General features: G+C 40.4%; 2 protein-coding genes across 10 annotated transcripts; both read left to right on the top strand.

The window, feature by feature from the left end:
* The first annotated feature begins 25 nt into the window (after positions 1-25).
* Positions 26-13,006, top strand: LOC112257970 (E3 ubiquitin-protein ligase rififylin). Of its 4 annotated transcripts, none has more exons than XM_024431944.2 (7): positions 26-202; positions 2,948-3,126; positions 6,696-6,833; positions 7,167-7,487; positions 7,789-7,999; positions 8,238-8,261; positions 8,531-13,006. In XM_024431944.2, the coding sequence occupies exons 2-7, from the start codon at positions 2,956-2,958 to the stop codon at positions 8,710-8,712; spliced, it is 1,047 nt and encodes a 348-aa protein (XP_024287712.2). In that variant the 5' UTR covers positions 26-202; positions 2,948-2,955; the 3' UTR covers positions 8,713-13,006. The 4 variants fall into 4 exon arrangements, with proteins under 4 accessions (XP_024287712.2, XP_042182844.1, XP_024287710.2 ...); XM_042326910.1 differs by lacking the exon at positions 26-202 and adding an exon at positions 1,165-1,420; XM_024431942.2 differs by lacking the exon at positions 26-202 and adding an exon at positions 1,166-1,339.
* Positions 13,007-13,522: 516 nt separating this feature from the next.
* Positions 13,523-20,890, top strand: fkbp6 (FKBP prolyl isomerase 6). Of its 6 annotated transcripts, none has more exons than XM_042326905.1 (9): positions 13,585-13,889; positions 14,369-14,486; positions 15,783-15,872; positions 15,954-16,156; positions 16,355-16,549; positions 18,124-18,321; positions 18,831-18,940; positions 19,020-19,094; positions 20,622-20,890. In XM_042326905.1, exons 1-8 carry the CDS (start codon positions 13,818-13,820, stop codon positions 19,090-19,092), a joined length of 1,059 nt encoding a protein of 352 aa, XP_042182839.1. In that variant the 5' UTR covers positions 13,585-13,817; the 3' UTR covers positions 19,093-19,094; positions 20,622-20,890. The 6 variants fall into 6 exon arrangements, 5 of the variants coding, with proteins under 5 accessions (XP_042182840.1, XP_042182841.1, XP_042182842.1 ...); XM_024431939.2 differs by having other exon boundaries at positions 13,602-13,889; positions 16,430-16,549; XM_042326906.1 differs by lacking the exon at positions 18,831-18,940 and having other exon boundaries at positions 13,523-13,889; positions 18,124-18,356.
* Positions 20,891-21,300: the final 410 nt, after the last annotated feature.

Raw genomic sequence — 21,300 nt, 5'->3', positions numbered from 1 at the left:
GAAGATGCTAGCTGTCCTCCATCAGTAGATTTTTAGCCAACCGGTTGTATGGCCAGACATCGAACAACACAGTGGACCAAGGCTACGCCAAAAACCTGGCTTTGAGACATCGCATGTGTGTGATTGATTCAACATTGATGCCAAACTGAACTCAGCAATACGAGATGGCTGTTACAAAGAGGATTTGCTCCGGGTCACCCAGGTAAGATCGCTTGCGCATCACTACGATCTGTCAAGCCAGTTAGAGTGAGGAATGTCAAAATCTCAGTTAGTTGTTGCATGATGTCAAATCATCACAAAATGGAGGCATACCGCCTATATTGTTCAAAGATGCCATCCCTAATTTTTGTCCCATGCTTTTGGCAATGATCTGGGATATCCCATTCGAAATGGCTGGGTGGAATGAAACATCATGCAGCATCAGGACCATTCCTAAAGAGACGATCACACGCCCTTTGCGTCATACATAGGGATAGTTCAATGTAGACGACGTATGTCTCTATATTGTGTACGCACTTATGTATCTATTATTTTGGAGGAAAAAAAAATCAACTGATGATGGTTTGATTTCCATTTTGCAATGTGCGCTTTAGGAGGGCTATGATACTTACCACTGTCCAAGTTATTGTAGGCGTTCACCACCACTCAGGCACATTGTAGTATAATTAAAACAGCAATTGTTATAGATTGTATTAAATCAACACCCATTGTACAGTACATTTAGCCTACATCGATCCTAAGTGGGAGAGAAGTAGCCTATTGTATTTTGAAAATTGGCTAGGGAAGACAGCCAATAGGCCTGCCTATTCATTGTTGTGTTTTTAGAATATTTAATTTGAATTTCTCTCAATAAGATGCCATGTACAACAGAATACCCCGCATTATTCATTAGATGAATGTATGACGATTTCAATACAAAATGACGCATTAATTGCCTTAAAACAATGATAGTCTACAAAAATAAAAATTCTGAGCATGAAAAATGTTTATTTAATTGACTAGTTTATTTTTGCCCTGATCCACCATGACACTAATCAGAGACCACCATTTCACAATTCCTATGCACTACTAGACAGACTAGTTTGTGACTCACAGGTGCGCTGCTACTGTACTTTTTTTTGGTACAATTTCAAATACGGGGCGTGTGCTTCTTGCGAGGTTGGCAACGGGAGGCGATGATAGGCTAGGCGGGGAGTGGAAGCGCTGGGGAATGTTGCTGTGTCGGGTTCTTCCTGGAGTTTGCTGTTACAGAAAAGTCTCTTGGTAGCCTGCATTTCTCGTAGACTTTTCTAAATAGGCCACACAACACTTTTCTGTGCGTAAGCCTACCTGTCGACAGGTAAGACTTTTCATGTAATAAACTTGTCGACAGATTTCTTTTAGAGAGCCACGGAGTTGATACATTGTTACAGTTCAGTTGGTAAGCAACATGCAGCATTTTCATATCAGGAATAGAACTTCAAACTATTGCCAGAAACAGAAACTGTAGGCGCATCACCGTAACTTCTACCGACGTTTTAGCGTTACATCAAATACGGCTAGTAAGGGTTGTACATAAAATCCAGGAAGTGGGATTAAGTTAACACAAGCTCAATAGTATGATCTACGATTAAGTTAGAGGCAATGGACCAAAGTTTTTTTAAATGACAACACACTGTAGGATTCAACTACAATAGCTATCGAAAACCCTTCTCCGTGTGTAGGGTTTTCAGCGGTTACATTCGCCCACTGTTGGCTTCATGTGAACTACAATCCTGATATTGTGTTTTAATGTTTAGAACGATAATCATCGCGTTCAAATCGGTTTTCGAAACATGCTGATATGCCCCGTATCTTTCATATCAGCAAGAAATAATCTTTAAAATAAAAATATACCTATTGTAGCAGTTTTGCAAAGATCCACAAGCTATGTGTACCTCCATTTGTAGAACTACTCTTCCTTCCCAGTTACCCTTACACGCAGGTGTTCAGAGCAAACTAGATAGCTAATTAACACCGGTGGCTGCCTAGGCCTTCCGTCTGTCTTTCGTAAACAAGTGAAATGACATGGAGATATGGCCTTGTGGGAATCCTAACCCTATAAAGATGTGTAGTAATTTAACCTTAAAAAACATTTGATTTCTCACTAATATGAAAGATACATTCGTTATTTTTCCAAGCCTGTATATACAGTATAAATGTAGCTATCAGCATTCACTCTCCTCACACATATGTTTTAACAGTTAAGAAGTCTCGATTTTCTAACTTCCCCATTTGGCCCCTTTTAACTGAGGGAGAGTATCAGGCATGCATAATTCTAGCCCTGATAACAATGACACACAGCACTCTCATTGTTCCTGAACTCAGTTCGCCACCGATCTGATCATACATTTGTTCCAGTTTGCTCCTACTGTGATTCAGTCCGAGTGTAGGAGCAAATTATAGGCCATAATGGAAACAGCTCCGAATGTAGCTAAGAGTTGTTGAAATTGTGAGTTTTTTCAGTGAATTAAAGTCCAAAGACTATCGGTTGTTTTCATTTAATTCATTTCAGGTTGTGCTTTACTTAAAATTTTGAAATGATGGCTGAAGGTTTCTTGGCTCTGTCCTATTTGAGTACAATCATTCCCCTGCGCACCACTGATAGAATCTCCGGCACTTGATTGCAGCAAAAGGAATGTAATACAAAGTCTTTATAATCTTGGGTTTGATTATATTATTTATTTAGAGTGTGAAATATTGCCCTTTCAGTGTTGATTGTTCCAAATAAAAACATTTCAGGTAATACAGAATGGGATTACAGTACGTACACATCTACATAATTAATCTGAAAGCAACGCTACACTATTCTGCAATTCAATTTCCCTACTAGGCATCCTTTGTGATGTAAGTCCGTAGAATTAGAATTAAGATTTAAATTCCATGAGAAAGTGATGTCATTTCCTGGGTATGTATTTTGTGTGAACAGGCAGGAGCATGTGGACATCCTGTTGTAGCTGGTCCTGTTTGGAACCTACCGCCACAGTGGAAGAAAACGGCAGCTCATGGCGCCAGGCCTACACAAACTCGGGCAACAGCCAATCCCCGATCTCTCCCGAACTTTTGTGCAAGGCCTGCGGAGGCCATTTTGACACCATCGCTATAAAGGTAAGAGGCACTGAACCAATGGGTAACAGCCTGATTAATATTGTAAAGGAGGGCCGGCTGGCCAGCTCATCTGAAATGTGGGTAGCGGTGTGTGACTTGTAACTCTGGAACAGCATAGACCCAAGAGGATTTGATACAGATGAGCTGCTACAGACTCCAAAGTAACAGATTTGCTTGTCAACAGAATTACTAGAATTTAGACTTTTATGATTCACAGATTCACTATATCAGTAACTGGGCCTGTACTAGTCAGTCTTAGAACACAGCGATGCTCACATTCTGGATTGTCAAATACAGCACTATTAGGAGTAGTGGCTGTATTTCTGAATCCATCAAAGCAGGAAGTTAAGGGCTGTTTAAATCACTAACAGATGTACACTACAGTTTAAAAGTTTGGGCTCACTTAGAAATATCCTTGTTTTTGAAAGAAAAGCATTTTTTTTTGTCCATTTAACATAACATCAGATTGATCAGAAATACAGTGTAGACATTGTAATGTTGCAAATTACTTTTGTAGCTGGAAACGGCTGATATTTTTTTAATGGAATATCTACATGGGCGTGCAGAGGCCCATTATCAGCAGCCATCACTCCTGTGTTCCAATGGCACGTTGTTTTAGCTAATCCAAGTTTATAATTTTAAAAGGCTGATTGATCATTAGAAAACCCTTTTGCAATTGTGTTAGCACAGCTGAAAACTGTTGATCTGATTTAAAGAAGCAATAAAACTGGCCTTCTTTAGACCAGTTGAGTATCTGGAGCATCAGCATTTGTGGGTTTGATTACAGGCTACAAATCGCCAGAAACAAATAACTTTCTTCTGCAACTTTCTTCTGAAACTTGGTCTCCCGAAAGTCATCTGTTCTTTCGACCAATCAAGTGGTCGACATTTTGGAACGTGTATTTTTATATATATATATATATACATACATACATGTAACGGATGTGAAACGGCTAGCTTAGTTATCGGTGGTTCGCGCTAAATAGCGTTTCAATCGGTGACGTCACTTGCTCTGAGACCTTGAAGTAGTAGTTCCCCTTGCTCTGCAAGGGCCGTGGCTTTTGTGGAGTGATGGGTAACGATGCTTCGTGGGTGACTGTTGTTGATGTGTGCAGAGGGTCCCTGGTTTGCGCCCGGGTATGGGAGGGGGGACGGTCTAAATGCCCCTACACCCTATGTTTTTTAATAAAATCAACTATATTCTTGTCTGATGCTGTTTGATGAAATAAGACACAAATTACTCAAGAGGGAGCCAGAGATGAAGAGAGAAACGACTATCCTCCTCCTGCTGGCTTTCGTAGATTCTGCCATTACTCTCTTGAAGTTGCCGGTAATAGGCTACACGTGGAGGCGGCAAACCTTTCTCATGTGGAAAGCCAATTTATCTTACCATTTCTAACGAACTGCTTGCCACTTATGTTTTTCATATGCACTTTTTTGTGGAACAGTTTCATTTAATTTATAACGCCTTTGAATCTCAAAATCATTGTCATGTGGTTAATCAAAGTTGTAAATGACAATGATACAAACCTAAAAGTATTGCCAATGCCAACGATGTATAAATAGCCTACATAAAGCCAACAAATAAAAACATTGCAGCCTGCAGGTAGAAAATATCTTGATAAAAATAAATATCCTATAAATCACATTGGCTACACATGGCCTGTCTGCAACGAACTTGAAACATTGTATCAACTAGTTGTGTCCAGCCTGAAGCTCTTGCTAGCAAACTTGGAACATTGTATAAAATATTTTGGGCACTCAGAATTTACTGCACCAGTGAGCTCGGGACAGACACAGCTGTATAAGATCTCATCAGGCAGATCTGTTTTATGACGTTTCCACTCGATCAGAGCATGACCTTGTTCCCTTTCACACCAAGTGGTTATCGAAAGATTTTTCTAATACATTGAGGAAATATTGTCATTCTCAATGGATGTAACAATAGACTTTGTTTGCTTGCTGTTTGAGGGGAAGAAAGCTCCACAGCTCATTAGTTGTGGTGCGTTAAGCCAATCAGAAATACTATCAGATCCTCTAATGAGAACATTTCTATGCCTACATTTGTGCGCAGGCCAGGTAGCCTATAGGCCTACTTCTATGCGTAATCAGGTGCGTGTCCTTACTCAACATTTGACCGTAGTGCTTCAAACAAAAGACAATGGACTAAATTGACAAAACTTGTAAATGGAAGGAAATAAACCAAAACTTGTTTCTCACAAGTGTAGCATAGGTTGTGGGCTCTGCAAACAACATGTCCACTCTGACAATGAGAATGGTAAAAGACTGGACTAATAATATATTGAATGCATTAACAGAAATTACCATAACCATACAAACATTGTAAATTAGGAATTGTTGGTAAATGTAGGCTACTACTGGTTATATGTAATGGGGAATTGATAGACACTAACAATCAAGGCAAACGATTCACACAATGAGGTTATGAAACAATGAACGTACACAAATTGGCGGGTGAGATACTTGTGTTGTGCATCTTAGCCACACTCCCCTTTTTCTTCTTCTTGGACTGTGCCATCCCTGCGGCCTCCGCAATGGATGAGTTCACTGAGATGGGCGCAAAACCGACAGGTGTCTCATGCCATAAAATGTTTTATATATATATTTGCTACTGCTTGACAAAAACAATCTCGGTCGACCAACAGCCTATCGACCAAACGATCTACCAGTCGACTAATTGGGGTCAGCCCTACTTACATCACCAGTTTACATGGAGGTAAGATCTCATCTTTGCTATAAATTTGCCAAGAGCTGTGGGCCAGGAGGTGACAGTTATTTTTGTGAGAAGTTTTTGAATAGTTTTTAGTACAGTATAGATGCGGTAAATAGGTAATGGAACGCAGACCGTGGGGGACAGGAGGACGCCGGATTGGCACACATTCGACAAATCTCATCTAACAAAGTGAATATTCGTCAAATCCGTCATGATTGATGTATTGTAACAGGCCCACAATGTGGTTACTAAATTTTATTTGGATATATTGGCTGTTTTCGCTGCATAACATTTCGAAGTAGGCCATTTTCAGGTTTAGAAGAAGTGACTGCTAAATGCTAACTCCCGTTCGTATAAGCTGGTAGCATAGCTAGCATAGAGAAATTGGTGGTGGTAGTCAGTTGTTTTTAACTGCAATGCAGTTGATTGGTGGCGATGACATAAACATGTATTGGTGTTGACAAGCATTGTACTTTGATTTTTTACATCAACATAGTATGTGTAATTCACACTGTATAACAATAGCCTAAATGTTGGCAAATTGTTTTGGAGGGGACAATCAGAAGATTCGGGATCTTTTCCCCCATGGCATCTTTCCTCCATGCGTTTCCATGTCATTTCTATTGATTTGGTCAAGGTCTATTGACCTCTTTACCGCATCTTTGGCGAACACTTTTGATTCAACTTCTCAACAATAAGGTTCTAGTCTAGTGCTCAGCTGGAACAAAAGGCTGTGTGGCGCACACACACACGGAGTGTTATTCTTTCAGTGACCGTTCATTTCTTGGTAAGAGTTTCACCCTTACCCTCTTGTCCTTCTTTCTCCCTAACCCAGCATGTCTGTGTGGACTGCAAGAAGAACTTCTGTGGCCGCTGCTCGGTGCAGCTGGAGCCGCCATGCCCGCGCCTCTGCCACACATGTCAGCGGTTTCACGGAACCCTCTTCGACCGCGCCCAGTTGATGAGACTCAAGGTGTGCTGCTTTTCTTTTTGTATTTAAAAAAAAAAAATTGAACGGAAAATAAAGAAGGACACCTACATTAGGTTAAGCTACATATATTGTAGCTAAGTCAGGTGAAAGCTAAAGCAGTAACACTTTTCATTCTATTACTCTTATCTGTGTAATAACACTTTAATTACAATTACCAAATTGTATTAAGTTGTTGTCATGATGTTACATGAGTACATTAGTTACTGCATTATAAACATGGTAATGTAGTTGAGGTTTTTTTTACTACACAAGAGGAGTAGGAAAAATATAAATAGTGTGTGTCAGATGAAATTCAACAATAACCCCAAAAATTAGGTGCGGGAGCTGCGTGACTACCTCCACCTGCACGAGGTGCCCACCCAGACGTGCCGGGAAAAGGAGGAGCTGGTTGAGCTGGTCTTGGGCCAGCAGACCCCCAGCACCAGCAGAAGCAGTGAGACCGTGTCCTCCCAGCCTGGGGCTCACAACAATGTCCCCTCCCCAGACACACCGTCCCCTCCCCAGACACAGGGCCCTACCAGCCCCGACACATTGAGCCCAGAGCAGCCAGAACAATCAGCCCCTGAGGCAGAATCAGAGCAGATCTCTGATGAGGAAGAAGAAGAGGAGGAGGAGGAGGAGGATGAGGATGAAGAGGTAAACACTAAGTTCAAGGTTTTAGGATTGATTAATCAGTAGCTGTTAGATGGAGGGATGCCTACGACCACCAAGAGGATAATCGATGTCAGACAGCAGCAGAGACATCTAGAGACCACACAAAATGCAATGTTATTATGATTTTTTTTTTTTATTCCCTGTTTTCAAATGTAGCATACCACTGTTGTTGACAAACTCAAAGATGTGGAAAAATATACACGGGCCAGACAAAAGTAAAAGAGACCAGACAAAATACACATTACTATTCTGACCCACCTCCATGGTTGTCTTGTTCCTGCAGTCATCGGACAGCGAGGAGACCCTGATGCCCGGCCGCAGAGCCTCTCTGTCTGACCTGAGCCGCGTGGAGGATATCGAGGGCCTGAGCGTGCGCCAGCTCAAGGAGATCTTGGCCCGCAACTTTGTCAACTACAAAGGCTGCTGCGAGAAGTGGGAGCTGATGGAGAGAGTCACCCGCCTCTACAACGACCAGAAGGACCTCCAGAACCTAGGTGAGCATTTCCAGGATGTGGTCATGTGAGGCTCATTTGGTAAAAGCGCTAGCAATCCCAGGGATGTGGATGCCATTTCCCACTGGAGTCACATGTATTAAAAAATATGCACTCACTGTAGGCTACTGTAAGTGTCTGCTAAATGGCATATACTGTATTATATCTGGGGATGATGTGGAATTTTATCCTGGATTTTTTAAAATTAATATCAGTTCAATTCTTTGTTTCTTTTTTCCAGTTTCAAATACAAAAAATGAAGAAGGTAAGGGTCTTGTTTCAAGTTCAAAAGACAAGAGAATCGGTGTAGAAAACCATTTTACTGCCAAAGGGCTGGAACACAATTTGAGGAACACTTGAAGTTTATGTAAATCATACCATTGATCCGTAGTAACAATTTGGTCCCACACTGCTTAAATGTAACCTGTTATGGGCAACCTGCCAAATATAAAACAATGAAAGATGACCCAAATAGAGTTATTTAGACCACACTCAATAGAGACCTCTCCTCTTTTCCATGTCGTTGTGCCATAGACCCTGCAGCTCCCAAGAGCCAGGAGGAGAACCTCTGTCGGATCTGCATGGACTCTCCCATTGACTGTGTGCTGCTGGAGTGTGGCCACATGGTCACCTGCAGCAAGTGTGGCAAGCGCATGAGCGAGTGCCCCATCTGCAGACAGTACGTGGTACGGGCGGTGCACGTCTTCAGGTCCTGATGCATGGCCACAACGAGGGACACAGTGGATACCAAGGACAACATGGCATTGCTGCCACCACTGCTCAGAGATGGCATATTTTACAAGAATACACTCCTCTGTAATGCACACTCTCACTCATTCAATCAGTCTTCCTCTTGCCGGCATTCCAGAGAAATAACCTGCCTCCACTGTTCTGGGTTCTCTGTTTTTCTACTCCACCTGAACCTATTGTTTCTACACTTTCAGCATTTTACAAGACCTCAATATTTCAGTACTATAACTTTGTTGTTCAAAAGAGTTAGGTATCATGTATTCACATTGGTGCCAGTCAGACACCAAACTATATTGGCACTTTGCATGGGAGGGCAGCATTACCTTTTCAAATTCTAAGGTTATTGGGTAGAGATCATGTTTATTTCAACCCCACACACAGGCAAGGTTATATTGCATTTTTCTGTCTTTGCATTTGTGTGTATGGGGAAACAACTGAGTTCCATAGCTGAGAAACACAGGGCCTTACTAGAGAGGGCATCGACTAACAAGCAATGAATATAAAAAACGTATTTGTTCTAGCAATGAATGAAATGCTGAATCTTGGTAAGAGAGGGAACATGTTAGGCTACTCTGTTATGCATATCAATAGCAAAACAGAGTGGCCAGAATGGTGCTATTTGACTAGTGATTAACAACACTTGTAACAAAACAGAGTGGCCAGAATGGTGCTATTTGACTAGTGATTAACAACACTCGTAACAACACAGAATGGCCAAAATGGTGCTATTTGACCAATGGAAGCAACACTCAGGGCCCCATTTTGACAGTGCAAGTAAGCGGTGTGTGTCGAGACCAAAATATCCAAAACCGTTTATTTCAAACCTTATCGCCCCAAGCAAGGCTTGGATATGAACGTGCTAATATTTGATGCATGCAATGCAGTAGTTGTGAAATTGGTGCATTAAGTGCAGCACGGAGTACTTGAAGTGGTAAGGTCTGTTTTGCGCCCTCCAATTGTCACACTTAAAGTTCAGTACCTGCAAACCAGCTGTTCTGTTAATTGGTTTTGTGGTACAGAGAGCTATCTTTAGGTTGCAGTGCACTTGCTAAGCATAGAACCCAGGCCTTATCTGTCTTATTGGCGATCCTTCAGACACATCTGTGTGGTGGTTGAACATAGCATCTTAGGAGTGGAAACAGCCCTTTAAACACAAGAGTCTGCTTGTAGCTCACTGAAAGTACTTGAGGGTCAAGGAGGGGATAATGCTTGGCTTCATTCGCCCTTTTATGGTCAAATTACCCTTTTAACTTGCAGATATTGTATCAAAACTGGAACAGAACACACATTGACTTGACGGTAATAGTTAATAGTTCTTTAAATGAGCCACAATGGGGATTTTTTTCTGAAATGTAAACCCTACACAGTAGATATGCAGTTTCTTTTTTATTCTCTGCGGGTCATAAATTGTTTGAAGTTGGTTCCATGACCTTACCCCAAATGAGTTTTGGGGTAAAGAGAACTGACCTCGTTAGCAGAATGTCTCCATTCCAAGGCTCTCACCACCTCTCTCTTATCAGCAAGTGCCCCAGAACAGAGTGCTCATTAACTTAGCTGACGTAGTGCACTGAATACACTCATTTCCTAATGATGAGTTGATTAAATGTATCTACTAGTTAAAAAGAAAAAATCTGTTTTCTGCGAATTTACTTTGTTTGTGGGGATGTTTTAAAAGCTAGAATTGATCATTGAAACAATAACAAAGAGCCACCCCGCCTCTGTTTCAGTATAAAGCTGAGGGATGGACATGGAGAAATGTAACCACTCTCAGATTCAGAGACAGAGCTAAGGACTGACCATCCATGATATCAAAGTTATAGTTTTAACCATGTTTTAAGGCTATACAGTGTTTGTTTAGATTTACATTGTTTATACACATTGAAGTAAAACAAGCTTATATTTTGGATTCTCATGGGGTATGACGAGTTAAACTACGCTCATGAGGTATTTATACGTTATAATCTTCAAGAATCAATGGGTATATATCATTCATTAAATGGATGTAGCAACTAAGGATTCTAGCTTTAAGGAGGATCTTGGTTAATTCTATTCCAACTCTAGGCAATTCGGTAAATGGATTGAGATTGAATTTATATGAAATTAGAGGCAATTTTACTACAGTGCATTTCTCAAATTGCCTGGAATGGAAATGGTTTGGCAGCCCTCTGCAACTTTTTATGGAACATGTTTTAAAATTATAGAGAAACATAATGGTTTGCATTTAAATGGTCTTTCTACTGTATATCTTGTTTTATAGCTAATGAATGTACCATAAAACTGATCATGAGGAAAATGCACTTATACTAATTAATGTGTCTGTTTTAGGGAATGCGTATCCACTGGGATAGACTCCGTTTATCCCAGATACTTGGTCTGCCTGAACTGAATGTAACTGGTTTAAGTTGTTTACAATAACAAAACCATTTCTTACTGTGACTGCCAAATTGCCAATATCGCAAATAGATTTTACACTAGTCCGTTTAATATGTCTTTTGTCAATAACTATGCTAATATCATGCAAGAACAATATGAATCATCTCATGTAGTTTGTAGAGAGCAGGTGTAACAAGATATGTCAGTGTCGTGAGACTAGATCTGGATCTTTTCACAAACATCTCGTCACCCATCTTGTTTTTATCCTGGACATCAGTTTATACAAGCCAGGCCGTCAGTCAAGTCAGTTCTCTCTGAGGAGTGTTTTCTGTGCATGTGAAAACGTGTGTATACATTTAACAAAACCCAACCCAAGATCTAAACATTCCAAACAGTAGAATGTACCTTAACAGAACACTCTTCAACAAAGAAAGCTAATATTTTCCACATATACTATAGCCCATGTACATGTGTAATGCTCATTGAGGACCTGATTTAAAGGCAAGGTCTGATAGAGGTTCAGTGCAGATGTGTTTGATCTCTATCAAATAATTTCCAGGTAACAATTAAGTACCTGACTGATTGTTTTCATTTAAAATGGTCTAAAATAAATAAAAATAGCTTTTTAGCAAAGAGCAATTTCTCAAGCAAGAATTTTGCTAGGACTCTGGGAGAGGTATGAGTGGGTAGGGGAAAACTGAAAATGTTATTATTGGCAGAGGTTTGGAACTTAACTAATTTACCCCATGGTGATGACACCATGGAAGGCCAAAACTCCCACCAAAACAGGCTAAAACTTCCGGCGGTTTTTTCAGACAGCTCTTACACTAAAAGGGTTATAATTTTCACACAGTATTATTCCAACCTCATTGTGGAAATTCGTATATATAAAACAAAGGAATATCATGTTTTTGACTGCACTGGGCCTTTAATAACAGTATATGAACTGTGTAGCAGATAACTAATTAGAATATTTCAAGAAATGTCTTCTAAATATTGCCTTCTTCCTGATGGTATTTCAATGGCTTTAAAAGGCACAAGATAAAACCTTAATGTCATGCGTGTGTGGGATGTTGGTGTCCCTAGTCTGCCACGAGAGTCCTGTAGTTCTTATTGCTGTCTGAGGACCTAGATATTAATATCAATTTGTTATTGGGGACTTTAAAATGGAGGTGTTTTGGTATTTGGAAGACTAATCAATCTACTATTGTGAAATGTTGGATGTGTTTAGAAAAATCAGACAATCTATCATATCCGTGATTCTTTAACAGTGAGTTATAATTTTGGCAAATGCCTTGCTATGGAGAGTTGTGCTAAAGGTGATTAACAACACCTCCACTAGTTATTAGATAAGAACAAGGAAATTAGTCTGCACTATCCCAACCCAGGGGGGAAAAGGGTCATTATTAGCATATGAAGTTCAACTTTAATGGAAAGATTTGCATGTGTTTTTTTGGGGGGGGGGGAAGGAAGACTGCTCTGACAAAAGGCAGTTTGAAAACACTTGGAATGACTCATAACTGTATGTGTGGAGAATTATTTGTGTTTCGTATACTCTGATGATTTAACTTTGTTCAACAACTGTGAAATTGTATATACTAATCCCATGCGACAGTATCATTTTAAATATTATTGAGCGTGTTGTACATTTGTCAAATTACTAGCATGGACTATTGCCTTTGTTGTAGTTGAAATATGTATTCAGTAGTATTGGCTAAATGAGCTAAATGCTGGATCAGTTCTTAACTACAATGGAAGCTAATAGGATTTATAAATCAGAAAAACCTATATTTTTGAAAATGTATTAAACATATTGATGTTCTTGTGCATATATTTTGTTGGACATTTTTTATATTGATAAAAATATAATAAAGTACCCCAACAGACTTATAAACTCCATTTGTACATTGGGCTTTTCTATGACCATAGACTATAATTAAGCCTATGAAAAACCTCTAAAAGAAAAATTGTGCAAAAGGAGATGTCAACCGCTTAATAGGTTTCTGGTTGTGATTGAATAATGTCAAAAGGTCAGTGATCCTTGGGATGTCCCTCCCTGCACTAAATCTGTCAACTTCAATGAGGTGACATCCCAATGATTCCGTATAGCAATGCATGCATCAGTGCACCCAAAGAGGAAATCCAGAACAAAGACGGTACAGTTTGAAGAAATCCCAGATCACACTTGTAGGCGAATCACGGCGACGTTGGCAAGCTACATTTATGCGTAGAATCACGTCATCTGGTCTAAAAGTCTCGCATCGAACTGTGCATTTGCAGGCCATCAAATCAACGTCACTCCATTATAAAGTTGTTTTTGACGACAACGAAAACGTGTCAGTTTGTCATTTCACGAGGTTGGAGTAAAACCACGTTCAACTACTTAGATAGGTTGTGCCATTAGATTTCAAGACAATTAACAACTAAGGAAGATTTTTTTTAATTCTCTCATTGACTTCTCAAATCCCAAAATCAAGCCTGGTCTGCTTCGCAAAAGTTCCCGGAAGTCATAGGATGTTACGCCTCTGGGTTTAGAAAATCTGTGACCAGAATCTCTGTTGCGCCTCACGTGGGGTGACCCTAATGACCCTCTGGCTACATTCGTTGTGGGAAATCTGTCCCGGCAAGCTACCCAAATTATTTATTGAGTTAAATGCTAGCACAGTGTAATTGAAATTTGCAATCATCTTTCGATGAAATGATGTCAGCGAACGGACTGTCGACCAGAATTCAGCAGTTTTTGGATCCCCACGCGCTGGCACATACTCCGGTAAAGAGATGAATGGGAGGCTAGCCAGTGTCAAAATATGGCTATGGCTAGTTATCGCCAGCGAGTTAGCTACATCATGTGATCTCAACATGTTAACAGTTATTTGCTAAACTTCACACCATATCAATAGGGAGGTTTCATATACCAATCTATTGAGGATTGGCTACACTTTAAGTTGTATTAAATAAATGTATAGAAATCTGTGTGCGTAGTTTTCTCGCTAGCAAGCTAGCAAAGACTAGCCACATATATTGTGCTGCTGCAGCAGCCTTGCGAGCTTGATCTCTGTCACACAAATTATTTTTGCTCCATGTGCCACCTTGCAGAATTTATTTTCAACTAGCTATTTATCTAATATATAAAACGGTGTTTTGACAACTTTTTTTTTGTGCCCTTTTTTTTTTTTTTGAAGGGTAGAAAACAATCAACTAAGGGTCACGGATGGTGTTCACTTTAAAACTTGTGTCTATTGTTGTCAGAGCCCTTTCCACCGCCTCGGCCAGCAGATGCAGGACATCTTGGGCGATGGAGGGATCCTGAAGGAAGTGGTCCAACCTGGAGAAGGCCCACCAGTGCCAAGAGATTCATCTGTCTCAAGTACCTTCATAAAATACTCCTTTCTTTAGGTTCCCTTACAACAGGGGTCTCCAAGAGGTCAATCGTGAGCTACCAGTAGCTCGCAGCCCACCTATGAGTAGCTTGCCAAACAATTCTGAAAGTATATGCAATTTGACGAGTATCAGACACTTCAAGCTCCCAGCAACTATCTAATCCAGGGGGTTTGCCCTAGCGCTACACAGCTGATTCAAATAACCAACTCATTGTCAAGCTTTGATTATTTTAATCAGCTGTGTAGTGCTAGGGCAAAAAACAAAATGTACACGGGGGCGGAGCATAACATGACCGTGTTTGGGGAAACCCTGATCTGATCAATGCAACATTGACATTATCCCACCCCGGTTAGCCACTATTGGCTTAAAAAGCCAAACCTAACGCAATATCTGACAATTAATTTCCAGCAATTATGCCCCCGTCTGTCTGTGTGGTGCGCACATTTCTCTGTCACTCTGTGTGTATCCATTTGATGTGATAACCATCTTGTGGGTTGACAGAAATACTATCTCCAAAACCTTCTCAATTAAATGCATGCTAGCCTGGCAGAAGTACACTACCGTTCAAAAGTTTGGGGTCACTTAGAAATGTCCTTGTTTTTGAAAGAAAAGCTATTTTTTTGTCCATTTAAAATAACATCACATTTATCAGAAATACAGTGTAGACATTGTTTCTTTCAAAAACAAGGACATTCTAAGTGACCCCAAACTTTTGAACGGGAGTGTATATCATGAGGAAGTATATAATTTGTATCTATTATTAACTTTGAATGAAATGAGCAGCAGCAGTACAGAACCTTCTCTAGACCGGCACATTTCTCACTTGCTTGATGCACAATTAAAGGGGAATTACACTGAGAAATATATTTGTTAGTTTTATTCCAGACCTAAAAAACGTATTCTGATGTGATTTAGCAATTGACATGGACTCAGAACATTTCATTTTGTTGTTGTATCTAAAACCTGGAAAGATACAACTGAGAGAACATAATTTGGGAAAACAGTGCAGTACATTCTCATATCAACTACTGACCTGGGGAAGAGTTGCAGGGGAGAGAAGAACAATGTGCCTCTGACAGCTAGAATTATTTTTCTGGCTCGCAACATGTTAAATTTTTTCAATGAAGGCCTCATGCTAGAAAAGGTTGTAGACCCCTACGTTACAATTTAGCCTAAAGCATATGTATTGCATATTTATTGGGACAAAATGCAATCAATCACACCTTAGGGACACACCACATGTTTTTTGTGCCGATTTGAACCCCTGCTAATATTCCTTCAGTCCATTTCTCTGGATTTTTGGAGTACTCTGACCGACCATTTGAGACCACCAGCCATCTGAAGTACCCTCGAATGATGAAGCTTGGAAGAGGTAAGCTGTAGCCTATGGCACTCGGAGATAACTGGTTTTCATATGTGGCTTCATAAACAATTAATACACCTTACCTTACAGACGTGACTCTGTGTGGCCTTGAGCTTGGTATTCTGACCATGAGGAAGGGAGAGTTCTCTCGTTTTCTCTTCCTGCCTGAGTACGCCTATGGAGCGATGGGCTGCCCTCCACTCATTCCTCCTGTAGCCACTGTGCTCTACGAGGTGCAGGTCCTCGACTTCCTCGACTCGGCCGAAGTGGATGAGTTCTTCGCAATGAGTCCGGTGAGGACACTAGGAGCCTTTTATTTAGTCAGGGCGGTATCTCTCAAAGTTGGTGGCGATAACCTCCAGGACCAGGGGATTTTTTGTAACAGATAATGTCAACCTACCTCGTGGAAGGAGCTAAGATATGTTATTGGGTTAAATAGAGATGCAGAAACATGTTGCGGTTGTACAATTTTACTGAAGGGACTATTTCAGGTCATGCATCTCTGCTTACTGGGGATTAGTTGTGACTTTGTTGGCTGCCGCTCCCAAACCCATCTCTTCCGCCAGGAGGAGCAGAACACAGCTCCTCTGTCCATGCTCCTCAACGTGGTCGACACAGAGCGCAGCTTTGGCAACCGCTGCTTCAACCACAGTCGCTTCGAGGACGCCAAAGATCGCTACAAGCAGGTAGCGTCAGAAAAACGCATCAGTCACGTCCTCGAATGAGCCCCTTCATTTTAGTTTCAGCATTATTTTATGATGAGGCATCACTTCAACTTTCCATGTATGTGAATGAATGAGAGGGGTGATGGTGATGCTTAAGTTTTGGTTCCCTGTCGTTCTGCCCCTGAACAGGCAGTTAACCCACTGTTCCTAGGCCGTCATTGAAAATAAGAATTTGTTCTTAACTGACTTGCCTGGTTAAATAAAGGTAAAATAAAATAAAAATATTTAAAAAAATAAGTGTTGAGTTTCATAAGCACACTGCCGTGTGTGTGAAATTTGACAAGCACACTGTTGTGTGTATGAGTGCGTTTAGTGTGTACACGCACTACTGTGTCTACGTAGAAGTGTACGTGTGAATAACTTTCTACGTATTGATGTATACGTACAGTTGAAGTCGGAAGTTTACTTACACCTTAGCCAAATCCTTTTAAACTCAGTTTTTCACCATTCCTGGCATTTAATCCTAGTAAAAATTCCATGTCTTAGGTCAGTTAGGATCACAACTTTATTTTAAGAATGAAATGTCAGAATAATAGTAGAGTGATTTATTTCAGCTTTTATTTCTTTCATCACATTCCCAGTGGGTCAGAAGTTTGCATATATTAGTATTTGGTAGCATTGCCTTTAAATTGTTTAACTTGGGTCAAATGTTTCAGGGAGCCTTCCACAAGCTTCCCACAATAAGTTGGGTGAATTTTGGCCCATTCCTCCTGACAGAGCTGGTGTAACTGAGTCAGGTTTGTTGGCCTCCTTACTCGCACATGCTTTTTCAGTTCTGCCCACAAATATTCTATAGGATTGAGGTCAGGGCTTTGTGATGGCCACTCCAATACCTTGACTTTGTTGCCCTTAAGCCTTTTTGCCACAACTTTGGAAGTATGCTTAGGGTCATTGTCCATTTGGAAGACCCATTTGCAACCAAGCTTTAACTTACTGACTGATGTCTTGAGATGTTACTTCAATATATCCACATAATTTTCCTCCCTCATAACGCCATCTATTTTCTGAGGTGCACCAGTCCCTCCTGCAGCAAAGCACCCCCACAAATGATGCTGCCACCCCAGTGCTTCACGGTTGGGATGGTGTTCTTCAGCTTGCAAGCCTTCCCTTTTTCCTCCAAACATAACGATGGTCATTATGGCCAAACAGTTCTATTTTTGTTTCATCAGACCAGAGGAAATTTCCCCAAAAAGAACAATCTATGTCAAATGATGTCAATTAGCCTATCAGAAGCTTCTAAAGCCATGTCATAGTTTTCTGGAATTTTCGAAGCTGTTTAAAGGCACAGTCAACTTAGTGTGTGTACATTTCTGACCCACTGGAATTGTGATACAGTGAAATAATCTGTCTGTAAACAATTGTTGGAAAAATTACTATTGTCATGTGCACAGTAGATGTTCTAACCGACTTGCCAAAACTATAGTTTGTTAACAAGAAATATGTGGAGGGGTTGAAAAATGAGTTTTAATGACTCCAACTTAAGTGTATGTAAACTTCAGACTTCAACTGTATAACCTCTCCATATGTCTGGCCAGGCGGTCACTCTGCTGGGGAATCGGAAGGCGGAGGATGAGGAGGAGAAGAGGAGCATTGTGGCAGGGCAGCTACCCATCTACCTCAACCTGTCGTTGACCCAGCTCCGCCTGGACAGGCCCCTGAAAGCCCTGGAGTATGGCCACAAGGCCCTGAAGATCGACCCCAACAACACCAAGGCCCTGTTCCGCTGTGGTCAGGTCAGACCCTCAGGGCGGGGTGAATTTATATTCATGTGTGTGCCTACCATATGTGATTGTTTTTGGCATCATGGTTTAGCCTTTGGATATGAAATATAGGTGAGCTGAAGGGAATCCACACAAGCCTCACTACAATATCTTATTTAGTAAGAAAATAAATCTTTCAGGTGGTGCATTTAGTATGATCATATGTTTAATGGATAACCATTGCATTAATAGGTTCTCATAATGATCCTAAAACGTATATGTTCCTTTTTTCACACATTTGAGTTTTGCATGTTTGGCGAAAGCTCACTTGTGGAAAGCTCACTTGTGGAAAGAATCAGTCACAGGGAAGATCTCAATTGTATTCTCCTAGCATCCTCTCTCCTTGTCTCATTCTCAAAACCCATTGGAGGAGAAAGCCAGAGGTACCGCCCCTCTTACCTTCTCCTCCAATGGGTTTTTGAGAAGGAGACAAGGAGACTGTACGATGGTGTATGCAATTTCAACCAGAGGGTTTTCCTCAGGCCTATTTGGAGTTGTTTGACTTTGAGAAAGCCCAGGATTACCTCACGATGGCTCAGGCCAACAAACCTTTTGACGTCGACATCAACAATCTCCTGAGGAAGCTTGCCATGTAAGATAATAGTCCTGACATTGTTTTTTCCCCCCTTGCGACGCATATGACTCAACTAAAAATATTGTTATTTTTGCAGACACTACAAGGACTGTTTGGACAAAGAGAAAGAGCTGTGCTCCAAGATGTTTGCTGACTTTGTGAAGAAGTGAAGGTGACATGTTTGTTAGCGAGTGTGTCCTTTGTCATGTAAATGCATCCATCCGTTTCCACTCTGTGGTAGTTATTCCTGTGCTAGCCGCAGGAGGGCGCTGTAGGAACAATGCAATCCAAAAGCATTGATTGATTGATTGATTGATTCCTACATACATCCTACAGTACATATCTTACTATTGGTATCCAGTTCACATAGTTGCCCCTTTTCACTCCGTTTTAGTGAGAGATAATGTTCCATCAGTGCACATCTAAGACAACCCAATCTAGTGGGTTTTAATGTCATATTTCCATGTTCCTGACTGTATACAGTTTGTCTATTTTATGAATAGATTAATTAATCTATTAATGAAAGTAGGTGACCATTATTACAGGCTTTAGGGCAATATATTTGAATTTGATTTGTATAATTTTGAGTGATTTTCAGTAGCGTGTGTTGGTTGGTAGAAATGCCTTGGACATGCCCTGTATTGCATTGGAATTCTATCCTGATTTAGTATCTGATCATGTATCTGATCATGTAGGATAGATATTCACTGTGCGTCTAAGCTGAATTACCCCCACCACAACATGAAACCCAGAAACAAAAACTAAAACCCTAATATAATCAATTTGATGTCTTTCAAAAACAAGCACATTTTTAAGTGACCCCAAACTTTTGAATGGTAGTATAAATATATATATATATATATATATATTTATTTATATATATATATATATATTTATACTACCATTCAAAAGTTTTAAAAAATCTGACAATACCCGCTACAATAGTCATTTACAACATTAATTAATAATGTCTACGCTGTATTTCTGATCAATTTGATGTTATTTTAATGGACAAAAAATTTGCTTTTCTTTCAAAAACAAGGACATTTCTAAGTGACCCCAATCTTTTGAACAGTGTGTGTATATAAACACAATGTCAGATGTATAATGTATAGCTCAGTGTTGTAGACGACTACTAGACATCCACCTTGTTTTTAGGGTATGGATATTTACAGCGATAACTTCTAGTGAGTTAAGGGTGCTAAGAAGCGTAATGGCCATGATAGTGTGCTATGGGCTTAGAGAGCTCATGTGGAATTGGAAGATGCAACATGAGATCCACTGGCAGCTCACATAAAGAGAAATTTGAGTTATCTATACTCAACACGATGACAGACTGAATCTCAAGTGTGATTTGTCGGGAGCATGTTTTTTTCCAGAGGTACATAAATATGCATATGTTCCAGACACTTGTACATAAAATGCCCGGCGCAGCAGAAAATGGCAGCAGTGCAGAAAGGCCTCTGCTTGCTCTTTCAGCTTCAAGTGGCAGCGCTCTCTTAAGATCAAAGGCTTCAGAGGGTAATTTGGGAATCATGTTAACTACATGCTCTGGGTGCTCTTCAAAGGGCTTGAGCACACTCCAGTTCAGCTGAGGTATCCACCCTGTATCACATGGTGGGATCTGCCCTGCTTGCGTTCCAGAAGTGTGTGAAAAGAGCGGTGTCTGGAGCTAAATTTTGGACTCATTCTGTTGCAGGTGATGGTGTATGTGGAACTTAAAGTCAACACCAATGACTCACAAGCCTCACTACAATATGTAGATATATTCACTTTGATTTCAAGTTTTTTTGTTCATAATGTACCAAAATGTAGAAAGCTATTCTGTACACCAAATCCAACTGCAGTTGGACACAGAGTGAAATTATAGAGTGAAAAAGTGTATTTTTGTGTTCATCTTACAATATTTTCAGGGGCCATGGTTGTTTATTGAGATATATTCAAGAAGTAAAGCCTCTTTCCAAAACATACCGTTATCTTGTCTTACTTGTCTGAATAAACATATTCTTCCAGTGAGTGATTCAAGCAAATCTCAGAAAAAGGATCAATACAATGTATTCCTGGGGAAAGCTGAATTGGAGGACGTTGTTCATGGAATCCAGTTGGAATCACATGCTGGTTTTACAAGACAGATTTCTTCATACCATTGACAAACTCTTCAGCCACACTAGGAGTAGCTTTCAGGCATTCTTGTTCAACAAATTAAATGTTACAATTATCGATTTAGCTGTTTCATTATGCAGACAGCGGCAATAAATCACCCTGGTTTTGACAGTCGTAGCCAAACTCATAAAATCATATCTGGATCTTATGCCTGATTGTATTCGGCTCTCAATCATAACTCATGTACTCGCACAAGTTAATGATGTATTTAGTGT

Source organism: Oncorhynchus tshawytscha, linkage group LG09 (assembly GCF_018296145.1).
Source record: "Oncorhynchus tshawytscha isolate Ot180627B linkage group LG09, Otsh_v2.0, whole genome shotgun sequence".
NCBI lineage: Eukaryota > Metazoa > Chordata > Actinopteri > Salmoniformes > Salmonidae > Oncorhynchus > Oncorhynchus tshawytscha.
Note: the sequence above shows the minus strand (reverse complement) of the source record. Positions and strands in the feature narration are given on the sequence as shown.

Coding starts and splice junctions, on each gene's coding strand:
- LOC112257970 (XM_024431944.2), top strand. CDS start 2,956: ATGTGGACATCCTGTTGTAGCTGGTCCTGTTTGGAACCTACCGCCACA. Junction 3,127..6,695: donor TTGACACCATCGCTATAAAG/GTAAGAGGCACT, acceptor TCCCTAACCCAG/CATGTCTGTGTGGACTGCAA. Junction 8,000..8,237: donor GAAGGACCTCCAGAACCTAG/GTGAGCATTTCC, acceptor TCTTTTTTCCAG/TTTCAAATACAAAAAATGAA.
- fkbp6 (XM_042326905.1), top strand. CDS start 13,818: ATGATGTCAGCGAACGGACTGTCGACCAGAATTCAGCAGTTTTTGGAT. Junction 13,890..14,368: donor ACGCGCTGGCACATACTCCG/GTAAAGAGATGA, acceptor TATTGTTGTCAG/AGCCCTTTCCACCGCCTCGG. Junction 18,322..18,830: donor CCCTGTTCCGCTGTGGTCAG/GTCAGACCCTCA, acceptor GGTTTTCCTCAG/GCCTATTTGGAGTTGTTTGA.